The following is a 15,256-nucleotide window of genomic DNA, read 5'->3' as shown; positions in this document are numbered from 1 at the left end:
TTGAGAGTAAACAGACCCAGCTCTTTCAGACAGATGGTTGTTCTCATCATCTTTGTAGTTCTTCAGTGGATTTTCTCCAGTACATCCATGTCTGTCTTGTGCTGGGGAGCCCAGAACTGGATCCAGGAGCCTAGATGTGATCTCACCACTGCTTAGTAGAGGGAATGGAGCATCTCCCTCAACCGGCTAGTGATGCTCTCCCTAATGCAGTCCCAGGCACTGTTGGTCTTTGCACAAAGGGCAAACAACTGGCTGATAGACAACGTAGTGTGCACCAAGACCCCCATGTCCATCTCTGTCAAGCTGCTTTCCATATGGTTAGCCCCTAGCCTGACCCAGGGCATGGATTTATTCCTCCCCAAGTGCTGGATTTGACATTCCCCTGTGTTTCCCTTTGAAATTTGACATTTCCCTTCTTGAGTTTCTTGTCAGCCCATTTCTCTAGCCTGTTGAGGTGCAGCAGACCCATCTACTGTATCAACCACTCCTCCCAGTTCTGTAATGTGAGCAGACTTGCCGAGGGGGCATTCTGTCCCGTTGTCCAGGTCATTAATGAAGATGTTAAACAGTATCAGCCCCAGTGTCAGGCCCTGGGATTGATCACTAGTTACTGGCCTCCAGGTGGACTTTGTGCTGCTGATTGCAACCGTGTGAGCCCCGCAGCTGAGGCAGTTTTCAGTCCACCTCACTGTCCACTTTCCTAGCCTGGACTGCATCAGTTTGCCTGTGAGGATGTTATGGGAGATGGTGTTAAAAGCCTTCTTGTGAGGTGAAAGTCCATTAGATACATGCCCATGTATCTTCAGGCCAATATGGTATGATGGAATAGAAAATAAGGACTTTCTGAAATAATACATTTGCTGTGAAAGTGTAATTGGACAGGTTAAATTTTCTGTCTTCTCTGATCTGAGTGCTGCAAAAAATTGGGGAATAACTTTTCTGAAAGAATTCCCATGAACTTTGGAAAACACGTTCACCTGCTTCAGAAATAAGCTATCAGAGGCTATGATGAGCATGATACCTCTTTCCATCTGATTATGCTATGCCAAAGGTTTTTTTCTATACCAATAAAAATGTATTTATTCAAGACCAGTAAAAAGTAACAGTTAGATCTGATAGCACGTGTTGGGGTTTTTTTTAGTGGTTTTATACTGGTGTTAGTAGGAAGATAGAAACATGTTTTAAGATTTTTCTTTTTCTTCTTAATGACTAATTTTTTGCACTTTCAGCTACCCTTGCAATTGAGGAATTTTTTGGTTTTTAGAGGACTGGAAAAAGTGATTTCCATTTTAACTGGCTGCACATTGTGTTGTTGGATATCCTGCATTTTCAGGGCATCCACCCACGCCTCATCACACCCCGCTGGTAATTTTGACATTTCTTCTAGATGTGTTTCCTTTGGAAGTAATAACTTCCAGCATGATACAGATTTCAGCAAACTTGAGGATATTTTAAAAATTAGCTCTGACAAGGGAGTCTCTTGCACATAGACGTGCTGCTGAATCACAGCATCCAAAGCTCAGAAAGGAGAAATTCTCCATTGCTTTGTTGTGAGCCAGATTGCTTGGTTGGTCTTTGTGCACTCCTGTCACTCTAAGATCTAAAGAATGAAGTGTGATAATTACTTATCAAAACTTCTGGTAGAAGCAAACTAAAGCTTTTTTTCCCCAATGTCGTTGCCCATGCTGGTTTTTTATTAAGTCTGAGATACGAAACAGAGCAGAACCAGACAAGAAGCTGCCTTTTTGTGTCACATCACATGTCTGTAAACTCTAGCTTTGAAGAGATTCTTCTGAATTTAGCAACAGCTTAGCAAAAAATTTTGACAAATTCTCTCTTTAGCACAGGCCCCTTTGAAAAATGTGTCCATTTCTGAAGAACTCACCAACAGTCTTTTGCAGATTTTTTTGGCTGTCTACTTGGAAAACCAAGGTGTGTGCCTATTCAGCGTGCCCAAGGCAGAATAAAATGACAAATGAATTGTAATAGAACAGGAGGGATTTTTAGAAAGAACATTTTTTATTGTGGCCTATTTATCTGTTTTTCTCTATTTACCTCTATTTCTCTATTTTTTCTATTTTCAAAACACCCTAGAGATGTTTCAAAAATAGAGATCAATTCTGCTAAGGGAAAAAATGTTTATAAGAGTCAAGACAGATAGAATTTTCCTCCACTCCCCACTCCTTAGAGAACAAGTTTTCAGTTCTCTTTTTAAAAAGCTGTAAGTACATTTACATTAGATGCCCTTTCTAGGATGGAGATTAAGAGTTTGACCAACATACCACTCTTCAGATGTTAGCTTTGTTCTTTTATTCTCTGGTGGAAAAACTGTTCTGCAGGTATGGAAAGGAACAAATTGAATCATACAAACGCGAAGAGGTTGGTTTTTTGCCCTTCACAATTGAAAGCAATTATCTGATGTGCAAAATATTAGTGTAGAAAAGTAGAATGGTCAAGTTGGTAGCTCATAAAATTACAGATGCTACAAAGGTCCCTAAAAATCTAATTAATGCTCTCTCTTCAATTGGTAAATTTCTCCCAATTTCTTCTGAGAATAGGTTTTCCTGTCTGGGACTCTAGATGCAAAGATGGAAGTAACTTCTTCCAGAAACTATGTTTAATTTCATGCTCTTTGTGTGTAGGTCTGCTCAGTATGTAGCATTCTGATCTTCACCATCGGGGAAAATGAAAAACCTGACAACCTACAAAACCCACTTCTTCATTAATTATTTTTCTTTGATGTATTTAAGTTTCTCCTTCCCTTTCCTTTGAGTACAGAGTCTAGAGGATGAATGACTTGTTGCAAGGGAAAAACTGCTCGGTGTGTGTAGCTTAAAATCAGGATTGAAGTGTTTTATTGATTTACTCATGACACATAATTAACTGGCAATCATATATATTAATGGAACAATTAACTGGCAGTCACTGAACTATAGATGCAGTATCCATACTAGATATACAACAGATGAACACTTGCCAATTTCTATGTCATTTTGTATACCTGACTTGAAAAAGATCTAGCCCCCACCCCTGCACCAGGACCCCCCCTCTCCCAAACACACAGAGGTAACCGCCCCTCCAGGCGTGTTACAGACACTCTCTTCTCAAGGCAATGCAGGTTCCCCTGTTTACTCACACCTCTTGTGACAGGTGCAGGTGCTCAAGCTTTAGGTGTTTATGTATATCTCGAGTACCATCGACGAGTGACCTCAAGAGAAGCCATAGATGATTTTGGGTGGTTATGTACACTTACCAGCTCTTCCTTAACTGAGTGATGGAAGGTGGAACTCTGAAAGTACCCATACTTTCCATGATGCAGCTTTCTGGTTTAGTAACAGATTTTAATTGTCTGAATAAACCATTTAATCTCTTTTCTTTACCTTGTGGGAAAAACAGGAAGGTCTTTGCTTGGTGACAGCTTTCAGATCCCTTCCTTACTTCTGTGCCTTCCAGTGAAGATACACTGATCTTACTGAGTAAACTACAGGTGTCCCAGATTTAGCAACTACCTGTCTTGGCCATGACCGTCAACACTGAGGTCTTACATTTTGACTGACTTAAAGGGTTTTATTTCAAACACAGTATGTATCATTTGTTCTCAAATACTGAATAAACATTAAGGAAGTACAACTGGGCTGTTTCTGCTGGAGAAGTCCATCAAGTTCTCAACTTCAGCATTGACCTCTGTTCAGCCTGCCTTGGTACCAGCTAGTCATTTGTTTGCTACCTCTGGAGCGAGCAATATCTATGCTTGAATGCTAGGGTAAAGATGTGAAGGAAGCACAACTGTATTATTAGGCATGATGTGCACTGCTGGCATAGATTTAAATGTCTTCCCTGACTTTCTTTCCTGAAGTTTTGTGGTTACTAGAGCTACCACTATTAAACTGGCTGGGTTCAGAGTTGTGCTAGGTTTTTAATTTCCAGACAGGCATAAAGATCTAATGTAGCATACAAAAATGATAGCAGGTTTATGGTTGAAATACAGAAATTGAAAAACACTGAAATTTGTTGTTGATGTAGATCAGATTGGATACTAAATTTAAACTGTGCTAGCTAAATGAGGCAGGAGAAGAGAAATATAAACTAAATATAAACTCCTTCATAGGAACAGATACTATTTTTCATTAATCAATTAGTATAGTTGACGAAAGTGGGGGAAAAAAATGAAGTACGTGAGTGTGGAGGCTAATATTTTGATGTAGAGGTATAAAAAAAACCCCAAATTAAGTACAGGTTGAAAACAAATGCCTTGAGCTTCACACTTGGTTTTGCATTCTACACTTCACCTGTGCCAGGGCTCTGAGTGCATCTCCTGTCTAGGAGTTTAGTTTAGTGGAGTTCAAGGTCATCTCCTTCACTGAGAGGAGCTGTTGGGAGAAAAGCTAGGAGGAAGGGGCTGGCCCTCCTTTCCTCTGGGAGCTGCTTTTAACCCGATGCTTTACTGCCTGTGCTGTGTCACAGCTGTGTAAGCAGGTATGTCTGTGCCTGTCTCGTACCTTCTTGATCCTGATTTGGACCTGCTGGCTGGGCTTCCTGGCCTAATCTTGGACCTGCCTTGTCACTACAGACTTGCTGTGTGACACCTGGAGTGCATCTGGCCCTGCTTGCTGTCTCTGGATCCAGCCCTGACCTGGACATGCCACTGAGCATTCGCAGTCCTCCTGACTTACTGCTTTCACCTGCCTTGTTTTCATGCTCATTTCCCAGCTTTCCTTCCCTTGCAGAACCAGCTGGGCCTTGCTGCTCTCTGACAATGTGAACCTAAAAGGCAAATTTATTAAACAGTTGTAACTTATATGGGAAGACTACACATTAACTTGTTTTTCCAGCCCTTTAGCAAGATTTTTGTGAATAGTAAGCAGTGGAAAAGGTTGCTCACACAGGTTGTGCAGTCATCATGCTTGGAGGTTTTCAGAGCTTGGCTGGATAAAGTCAAGTGTTATTTAGTAGAGCTGGGTAAAACCACTTCGTTTTTTAGTCTTGTTTTGGTAGTTAGGATCTTTGCTTTATTTATTGCTTTGTGTAAATCGACTAAGAGAAGCAAAGTTAAAAATACTCCAGTATTGTCAAACAGATATGAAATTAATACATTTAGTCAGAATGCTACTTGTTTGTCAGGATATTATTGCAAGCTTGAAAACCTCTTGATGAATTTTTCAACAAGCTTGAATGATTGATTGCTTTCTCCTATGCTCTGAGTTGTCCATATCTCGTAATTCATCAGTCACTTCCCAGAAGTATACTATATCTTTATCATTGCTACTTGCCCTTCAAATGCAGTGAGAATAGAAATAAATATCTTGGTTGTTTCTCTTAACTATAGCAGCTCCTAAAAAAAAAAAAAAAAGTTGCTGTAAATATTTCTTAAAATATTTTAGTTACCTTGGATGAAAGCTCATAAATGAAAAAAAATTCCATGTACTTATTTTGGTCTTGTGTTTTTCTGGTATTTTTTTATCACTGGAGGAGAACAGAATAGGTTTGTATATTTTCAGAATCATTTATATCTAATTCATCTTGCCTTTAGGTAGAGAGATGGACTGAGTGACATTTTAAAGTGGCTTATAGCTTTCTCTTCTTACAATTTCGAAGGACTGTAGGATAATTTATGTTGGAGAGGACCTCAGAAGGCCCACAGTTCAAGGCCATTCTCAGAGCAGCGTGAGCTGGTCAGAACTCAGGGTCTTGAAACCTCCAAGGATGGAGACAGCAGAACCTTTCCGGCCAACCTTTTCCAATTACTTCATTTTTTTCACCTTAAATTACTTACTTCAAATAATTAAAATAAATTCCTCATTCTATGTTTGTTTATAGAATTCCAGTTACTAGAAAGACATATAATTATGTGAAGGGCTCAGTGGAAGTGCAGTAACAGTCTGCTGTGTTAAATAAGTCATTAAACAAGCCAGAAGCATGCCAGTTTTGTCTTGCACCTCTGTACTTCTCAGTTCAGTGAGAGTCATTGAGATACTGCAGGTAATAGCTTCTATTCAGTGAATGATGTGGTATCTAAAAAGTTTTCAGAAGAATTGCAGCTGTGAAGATGGTTTTAGATTGTTTTTATTACCGTCTATGGAGGGATTCTCCTCTGTTAGTGTAGCAAATATGCTGGTTAGTTTCTCTAGCCAGTGTTCTTATATTTGTGCTTCATCGATCTAGATCATGAAGGATTATCATGGAATGCTTTTATGCAGTAGTGCATTGTCTCCTGTCACTTTCTGCCCTTATCACAATAAGCTACTGCACTGTTCGAAATACTTGAGTGATACTTTAAAACAAAAGCAGACACTCCAACTTGTCAGTTATTTATGCATTATGTGGAGTATTAGAAGTTATCAGCTATGAAATTTCAGTTCAAATATATGAATTAGTCTTGGAGAAATACATCTAACGTGAAGAGAAAATGCTTCTTACTGCTCAGCAGGGCTCTTCCAATAGTAGCTGTGTAGCCATTCATGAGGCTCATCAGATTCCTGGTGAGAATGGGGTGTTTAGACACTTAATATCCAGTGTGGTTGGAGTTGTCAGTGTGTGTATCCAAGTGTGTGCATCCTTGCTCTCCTTGTTCTACAGCTACATCACCTTAAAGAAAGTCAAAGATAGCTGGAGTGAACACTGTGTGAAAGGAACCACAGGGAGTTGGGGAGAAGGTAGAAAGCACTGTTCCTTCCTCCTGGTTCCTTCCTCTGGGGGAGAGAAAATATAATGAGAGGCTCGTGGGTTGAGATAAGGACAGGGAGAGATCATTCACCAGTTACTGTCACGGGCAAAACAGACTTGACTTGGGGAAAATTAATTTAACTTATTACTAGTCAATTCCCAGTAGGATAGTGATAAATAAAAACTAAATCTTAAAACATCTACTCACCATTCTTCCCTTCTTCCTGGGCTTAACTTTACTCCTGATTTCTCTGCCTCCTCCCACCCAGCAGCACAGGGGGATGGGGAATGGGGGTTCCGATCAGTTCATCACACGTTGTCTCTGCTGCTCCTTTCTCTGCAGGGTGAGGACTCCTCACACTCTTCCCCTGCTCCAGCATCCAGACAGTCCTCCACAAACTTCTCCAGTGTGGGTCCTTGCCACGGGCTGCAGTTCTTCATGAGCTGGTCCAGTGCGGGTCCCTTCCATGGGGCGCAGTCCTTCAGGAACATGCGCTGCTCCAGCCTTGGTCCCCCACAGGGTCACAAGTCCTGCCAGCAAACCTGCTCCAGCGTGAGCTCTTCTTTTAATGGGTCCACAGGTGCTGCCAGGAGCCTGCTCCAGCATGGGCTTTCCATGGGGTCACAGCCTCCTTCAGGCATCCACCTGCTTCAGTGTGGGGTCCTCCACAGGCTGCAGGTGGATATCTGCTCCACCATGGACCTCCATGGGCTGCAGGGGGACAGCCTGCCTCACCATGGTCTTCACCATGGGCTGCAGGGGAATCTCTGCTCTGCTCCGGCGCCTGGAGCACCTCCTTCTTCACTGACCTTGGTGTCTGCAAGGTTGTTCCCCTCACATATTCTCCCTCTGGCTGCAATTGCTGTTGCGCAGTTTCCCCCCCCGCCCCCCCCTTCTTCCCAGAGGCGCTACCACCATCACTGATGGGCTCGGCCTTGGCCAGTGGCAGGTCCATCTTGGACCCGGCTGGCATTGGCTGTATCAGACATAGGGGAAGCTTCTTGCAGCCTCTCACAGAAGCCACCTCTGTAGCCCCCCTGCTACCAAAACCTTGCCATGCAAACCCAATATACCCGGTGTGCTCTGGATTTTGTGGGCAACCCAGAAGTGTATCTGATGGTGGCACTTCCTTGCTGGGGTAACTTGCGGTTCAAGAAGACTGTAGTCACTAAGGTGAGAGGAGATCAGGTTGGAGGGAAAGGGGGAGCTCCCACTCCCCATATGCTCTGCTGGGACTGGGTCTGAGGCATCGGTGGTGACAGCCCTTACATATAGATTGTTCTGGAATTCTGTAGAGGGGAAAAGAGAGTTTGATGGCTGTTAGAATACCAGTGCTGTAGAAACTGATCAGCTTCTCCAGGTACAGTAAGCTTTCATACTAGACTGAGAAAACCTGTCTGTGACCTGCTAAGCTAAGAAATACTCTGCCTTAATCACAAGGTGTGTTTGCTGCTTTAAGTATTTAAGTAAAGTTAAATACTTGGGCATTTTCAGTAGAGAATACTTCCTTCAATTTTATATTATCCCTTGTTATTTAGTGGTCTTAGTAACTGAAAAAGAAAATTAGGTAAAACATAGAAGTCTTGGACAGCTCTTGATACTTTCATTGCTGTATGTTCCTTGTGTTTTTCTCTTTCTAGGTTTTAAATGCCTTTTATTGATGATTCAGGCTATCTAGGCTGACTTCTGGTCTATTTCAGTGTAATCTATTGTGGTATAGAGACTTGGGAAGCAGAAACCTCTCTGAATTTGCCTGTCTTAATCCAGTTATGTGCAGCAACTTGTGTTGTGGGGCAGGCAGGTGGGCGGTGTAGTGTTCCACTACAGCTCTATTAGAGCCCTGTTTCTATTAGAGCCTATTTCTCCAAGGGCAAGAAATATTTATTTCCTGGTGTAATTTTAGGCAAAAGGCCTAAAACCTTGGGTTTGAACCATGTGTGATGAAAAATGCATTTTTTTCATTACTGTGACTGAAATCAGCAAGTGTAGCTGCTTGCTTTAAGGTCATTTTTTGATGTAATTTATTAAACAACAGGCATGTTAATTTGCAGACAAAATAAGACAAGCAAAAGATCATGCTGTTTATGCCTTCATTAGTCTGTAAATCCTAAATAGAAGCTCTTGTTTGGTAAGCTGCTTTATTGAAAATCTGACATAAAGAATATAGCTATACTGTAAAGTGGCTTAAAGAGTAAGCCTCTAACTGGTGCAATAATTAATATTATTCTAATGTATTCCAAATGTTTCTTTGGAGATATTTGAATCTTTACTACTTTTTTCCTGTTTCAGGGAAATTCAAATGGCATTGCTACTGTGGATGTTTCAGCAGGTTTTGTGGGACTAGAAAGCTATGTGGAGATACCAGCTATCTTCCTTACAGCATTTGCAACATACGCAGGACCTTTGCTTTGGGCCATTCATCTGCTGTGTTACTTGAGTTCTGAAGTTAGCAGGTAATCATGTTTTGAACTAAAGTAATGTTCCTCTTCATACTGCAGATATAAACACCATCCATATAGCATGTACCTTTTCAAACAAATAGTTTTATTCACATAACTTTTTTCCTTAGAAGTTAGTTTTCTATTAAGAAAATGCATGTTCTTTTTTTGGTGTGAGTTTGTATCACCTCACTCTTCCAGTTTCATTTTCTCTGCAGAAGTTTTGCACTGGGAATATACATGTATGTTTTACTAATTTTGTTTCTTAATGAGTTCTCAGTTTGCTGTGCTAAATTACTTAAAACATTATTACATTTTATTGTAACAGCATGTGCTGCCTAAAAACATTCTTCTTGGAACCTATTAAGTAGGACACCTGAGAAGGACTTATTAATGTAATAGAATAGAATTCAAACTTAACTAACGTGCTGTTCTTTGAATGTCTGTCGTTGTTTGGCATAGTGACATACAACATTTTATAAATAAAACAGATTTATTTTGTTGTATGTTACTGGTTATTGCAGTCATTTGTAGCTAAAACATTTGTACTTTTGGGTATCTTGTGCAGCGGATGGGTTAATGTAACATGAATTAGTGCATTTGGAATTGGTTCATTTTAAGAAGACATAGTTGGAAAATGCTTATGTAACTTAGAGCGTGCACATAAAATCCATTGGACTCTCTAATATTGCATTTAACTCATCATCCAGGGCATTCAGATTGAGAGATGCAGTATGTTAAAATAGAGGAGTTGTAACTTCTGTATCATAATATCAATGCACAAAAGCAAAAACTTGATATATTTTCACAGAAATAACACTTGACAGTGACTAAATTCTTACCATCCCAGAGTCTTTTCTCTGTTATCTGTGGAATTTAAATGAACCTTTTTTTTTTTTTAAACGAGGAACAAAATGTTGCAGCAGGCTTGGCAGGTGGAATTTTAGGCAGTATTTAGTTTATCACAACTCTTTGCCTTATGTATTGTCATTCTCTGTGAACCTCTGACTTCCCTTTATCTGCAGTGTCATCTAGTCTCATCCTGTCCGTGCATTTTGTTTTCTGGCTTCTCTCTTCTCCTTTTGCTTGTTTGTTTTGGGCTATACCTACACTGTGAACTTGTTTTGGCGTGTGTCTGTTCATCAAAGGCGTAAAGAGATGGAATCCCCAGCTGACCAAGCTGTGTAGACTAGTGAAGGTTTTTGAACCAGCAAGGACCTGTTCCTAACCTAACAGGCCAAATTCCTGGACAGTTATTGTGTCCATTGCTCCATATTAACAAGCACCTTTAACAGGTAGAATTATTATTCACCTTATTCACTGATTTGCCTGTCTGCCATATTGCTCCCTAAAGATGTCTAGCTCTCTCTACTTTATTGCACTGGAATTATGCAGCCCAGTGCTGGCCCATTGTATTGCTCTAGTAATGCACTCCTTATTGTAGATTGAGACTCAATGTAGAACAATACCTCTTAGTCTGAGACCAGCTACCTTGAAGTCATCTTTGGTCAGATAGATTGATACTGTCTAAGTACTGGTCTTCATGTATAATGCCTATCAAAACCAGCCTTTTCTCTGCTCATTCTGGTATTTTTTTTGCTTCAGAAGGAGTAGATGTGGAATATACTAATTATTGATGTTTGGATTTGTATAACTACAGACACCCCTTTCTCAAATTTTCCTTACTACCTGGTGTCTTTATGCCAAATTCAGTTTTAACTCTCTGTTTCTAATGCTCCTCAGTTTAGCTTTAGTTACTGATTTGCTCCATCAATACATCTTCCTGGTATCCAAGCTCTTCAAGTTTTCTCCATTCTTTGAACTCTCTTAAAAAAGAGTTACCATGCACATATAAAAAGCCCTGCCTCTTGTTTTCTAGTAAATATGTGACCCATGACCCTGGGTATTACTTACATTGTATTAATCTACTGTTTTCTCCCAATTCCTTTATACCTCTGCCATGCTTTGTTCAAAATAGTGCTAGACAGTTTCACTGGTCCCATCCATGTTCCTGTGGTGGTGTTTTTTTTAGCAGTCCCACTTTCCATTCTTTGTTATTACACTGTAGGTGCTTTGGAACTGGGCCTTTTTGCTTGTGCTTGGAGGACTCCAACCACAGCGGAGTAAATTGCCTCAGTGCCATTGTCTGGGGAGGGAGAGGGAAAGAATAAGAGCTCCCATTTTTAGAGAGCTGAAGTTTTAATGTTGTTTAAACCCTAGACTGCAGACTGTGATGAACACTAACATACAATGAAGATAAAATGATACTATATAGCATGTTTTTTGAAAGCTCTTCTAATAAAATAATAAAAAATGTTCTGTAACAAAATTTGAGGATCTGTACTTGTTTAGTATTGTTTCAAATAATGTGCCTCTATAGTAGTGTTGATTGTTGTTCTGATGTTTTCTTGGTTGAATTTTTGCAGATTAAAAGCTCAGCTAGTAGTGTTGCCAGGTACAATGTTGGTTTAAATGGCTCTCAGGTGGGTAGCTGTGACCTGTAATACCAACATCCCTTATGTAAGTAGATTCCATCAAGCAGCTTGTGTCTGTAGCCATTTTAAGGTTCATTTGGGTCAGCTGGTAAGGTTGTTTCCTCTACGAAACAGTGAATAACTGTGGACTGGAATCTCTGTAGCCACTGGGACTTGTTTAAATTGGTATGTTTATGGTGCTCGGAACTTGGTCCGTACGCTTTTTATTTTACTCTTGTGTTTTGCTGTTGCTGGCCAAATGGTTGTCTCATTACTTTGTTTTTATTCCTTGGAGCCAAAGCTGAAAGTGCAGAAGGCAGAGGTCAGCTGCTCGTGTGTTTTCTTAAATGTATGGGAGACTGAGTGTTTTAAAAAACTGCTGGATCCTCTAGAATGGCCTTTATATAAAGGCTTCATATTAACTGTTTTATAAGCAATGTGTCTTGGTCAGTGAAATTCAAACCCTTTCCTTTTTTTATGTGGTTCTGAGTGCAAGATGAAGATCCTTTCCCCTGTCCTCCAGAATAGGAAAGTCTTAAAGAATCCAACTGCCCTGTTTTTTTGGAGTATGCTGAGTGGGTCCCGTTAGATTGCCACAGGATGTTGTCAGGATTCCTGACCCATCCTGGCACAGTCTCAGCTGAATGGATGTGCCCAGAACTGCGCAGCAGTGCCATTCTTAGCAAGGTCCCTAGCATCCTGCAGCCTGATTTAGAGCTGTTGCATATGAGGAAGTTGACGTGGACAGGGAAGCCTGACTTCAGTGCTAGCTATCTTTGTTTATTCCAGCCACTTAGTAGAGCCCATGTAATGGGCCCATGTACAGCTGCATCAGCTGGGTTGGCTTACCAGAGCTTCTTGCTGGAGTTCTTAGAAACTGAGCTCCACTGGGCCATCACTTCCTAGGTGCAAGTACACATGCATTCCCTTCCCTCTCTCTGTACTTTGTGTTTATAAAAGCACAGAATAGTTGAGTCAGGAGTCCAACCCTCCTGTCCAAAGGAGGGTCAACCAGAGCAGGTTCCTCAGGGCCATGTCCAGTTGGTTTTTGAGTATCTCCAAGGATGGACACTCCAGGATCTCCTTGGGTAACCTGTTCCAGTATATGACAACCCTCACAGTAAAACAGTTGTTTTATGATGTTTAAGTGGAATTTGTTGTATTTCAGTTCGTGTCCATTGCCTTTTGTCTTTTCACTGGGCACCACTGAAGAGAGCCTGTGTACATCTTCTTTACTTCTGCCCATCAGATATTTATGAACATTGGTGAGATCCCTGTGGAAGCTTCTCTACTCAAGGCTAAACAATACCAGCTTTCTCAGCCTCTCACTTTATGTCAGATGCTCCAATCCCTCAGCATCTTTGTGACCTTTCAGTGGACTTACTCCAGTACACCTATGTCTGTCTTGTACTGGGGAGCCCAGAACTGGATCCAGAACCCCAGATGTGATCTCACCACTGCTCAGCAGAGAGGAAAGATCACCTTCCTCAACCTGTTGGCTCTACTTTTCCCATGACAGCCCTGGGTTGGCTCAAGGGAACATCACTTGCTCATATTCAACTTGTCCACCAGGAACAACCTATGCCCTTCTCTGCCAAACTTTTCCAGATGGTCGGCCCCAAGTCTGTCCTGGTGGATGGGTTTATTCTTCCCCAGGTGCAGGATTTGACATTTCCCTTTGTTAAACTTCTTGAGTTTCTTGTCAGCCCATTTCTCTAGCCTGTTGAGGTGCAGCAGACCCATCTACTGTATCAACCACTCCTCCCAGTTCTGTAATGTGAGCAGACTTGCCGAGGGGGCATTCTGTCTCGTTGTCCAGGTCATTAATGAAGATGTTAAACAGTATCAGCCCCAGTGTCAGGCCCTGGGATTGATCACTAGTTACTGGCCTCCAGGTGGACTTTGTGCTGCTGATTGCAACCGCGTGAGCCCCGCAGCTGAGGCAGTTTTCAGTCCACTTCACTGTCCACTTTCCTAGCCTGGACTGCATCAGTTTGCCTGTGAGGATGTTATGGGAGATGGTGTTAAAAGCCTTCTTGTGAGGTGAAAGTGCATGAGATGTGTGTAGCTCATCTATCTTTGGCCGATATGGTAAAATGGAATAGAAGATAAGGAGATTTTGAAATAATACATATGCTGTGGAAATGTAGTTGGAACTCCTTAAACAATTTGCTTCCATCTGATCAAACACATGGAACTATAAAATATTCTCCTCCTATGGAAAGGTAAATATGTTTCTAAAATAATTAAGTGGCATGTGATAGACAGTCACATGGATATTACTGCCACTTTTAGTGCTTCAGGCTCTCCTAAGAAACTTGGCAGCTTACATGTGATGGGATTTTCACAGACAGAAATAGTAAGAACTGTCTGACTTCAGTCTCCATGGAAACTGTGCAATAACTCTTGAAACTATTTTTGAGATAGGTAGTATTGATTAAACTGATGCCTATACTTAACGAAGTATTCTTTGTGTGAGTTGCATAAATTCCAGAGAGCACCTGATTCACATATAGGGTGACCGCTGTTTTGCTCTGATCTGAAGTAGAACTTTGGATTTTGGGATCCTTATGACTGGGAAAAGGGCCATGTTGTTGGATAATCTGACCTACATTATATGACCTCACTGTGCAGTACAATCCAGATGGATGCAGTTTTCAAGCTCCTACCCAAACAAAATTGTCATGTGGGTGATGTTCACAGTGTTCTGTAATTACCGCTCTTTAGCTAGGCATCGTGATAGTTTTCAGATTACTTGCACATTGTAATCTGTGTTTGAATTGGTTCAGTGAGTCAGGTATCAGGATGAACTGGTGAACATTTCCTAGCATTAGAAGGCTGCATGCTTATTGGCTTTTCTTCCTTAGTGATCAAACGTTGTAACACTGCTTTCATGTCAGCGAATGGCTTTCAGGTACTGAAAATGGAAGTTGTGCCCAACAGGACGGTGTTAATAGTTGCAAAACTTTTAATGTTATGCCATGACTTTGTTAATGTAGAATGCCAGCACAGCAAACTTAAGTTTTGCTGTGAACTCTTTTATAAAGCTGATCTAAACAGAATTAGGAAGGCATGCTAGCTACAGGAATTTCAGCAGTTAACATCAGCTTTTGCCATCTTCAACCTAATGTGTTTGATTCATGGAGTGCCCCACTCACAGTCCATGTTAGTACATTAATGCTTTTTTTCTTTCTGACATAAGCTGGACATGCACTGAGTGTTTCCATATACTTTTTTTTTTTTTTTTTGAGTCCCAAGTAGAAAGTGCAGTGCTCCTTAAAGACAAAGGAACAATCCAAACATTTTTCCCTGAACCCTTCAGTATTTTAGATAAGTAGATTTTAATTCTTCTGGTTTCACTCCATTCTCTCTTCCTTAGGTTAATTAAAGCTGAAAAAATGTTTCCGACTAAGAATGTACTGCTGCTGCATTATTTAGAATGGTAATACCTGTTATGTATTGTGTTTGCCAGCAGTCCCATTCTGTAAATAAAAAAAATAAATAAAATGTATAGAAGACAGTATCTACTTGTTCGTTCATGTGTGTGGAAATTTGGAAGTGATTTGATAAAATTGCAATGGGGTTTTATTGCCACAAGCCAAAAGAGTATTTTACTCACTAAGGTATCTCCTGACATGCTGTCATTGCACTGATGGCTGGAGATTTCTCTTACGCATCAT

General features: G+C 40.8%; 1 protein-coding gene across 7 annotated transcripts in view; it reads left to right on the top strand.

Moving 5' to 3' along the window:
• PIGG (phosphatidylinositol glycan anchor biosynthesis class G (EMM blood group)) overlaps window positions 1-15,256 on the top strand; it is a 95,722-nt gene that overhangs the window by 47,986 nt on the left and 32,480 nt on the right. For 4 of the 7 annotated variants that reach the window (XR_015701038.1, XR_015701039.1, XM_087742127.1 and 1 more), the window contains exon 12: window positions 8,954-9,117. Coding sequence is in view for 5 of the 7 variants with exons in the window: in XM_087742127.1 (XP_087598253.1) it covers window positions 8,954-9,117 (164 nt within the window). In the remaining 2 variants the exon portion in view is untranslated. Of the gene's footprint in view, window positions 1-1,229; window positions 1,366-8,953; window positions 9,118-15,256 lie in introns of all 7 variants that reach the window. The other 3 variants (XM_087742128.1, XM_087742129.1, XM_087742130.1) reach the window with 1 other exon arrangement.

The sequence above is a fragment of the Nipponia nippon genome, unplaced genomic scaffold (assembly GCF_047370975.1).
Source record: "Nipponia nippon isolate SJK-2023a ecotype South Korea unplaced genomic scaffold, ASM4737097v1 scaffold_8, whole genome shotgun sequence".
NCBI classification, from domain to species: domain Eukaryota; kingdom Metazoa; phylum Chordata; class Aves; order Pelecaniformes; family Threskiornithidae; genus Nipponia; species Nipponia nippon.
Note: the sequence above shows the minus strand (reverse complement) of the source record. Positions and strands in the feature narration are given on the sequence as shown.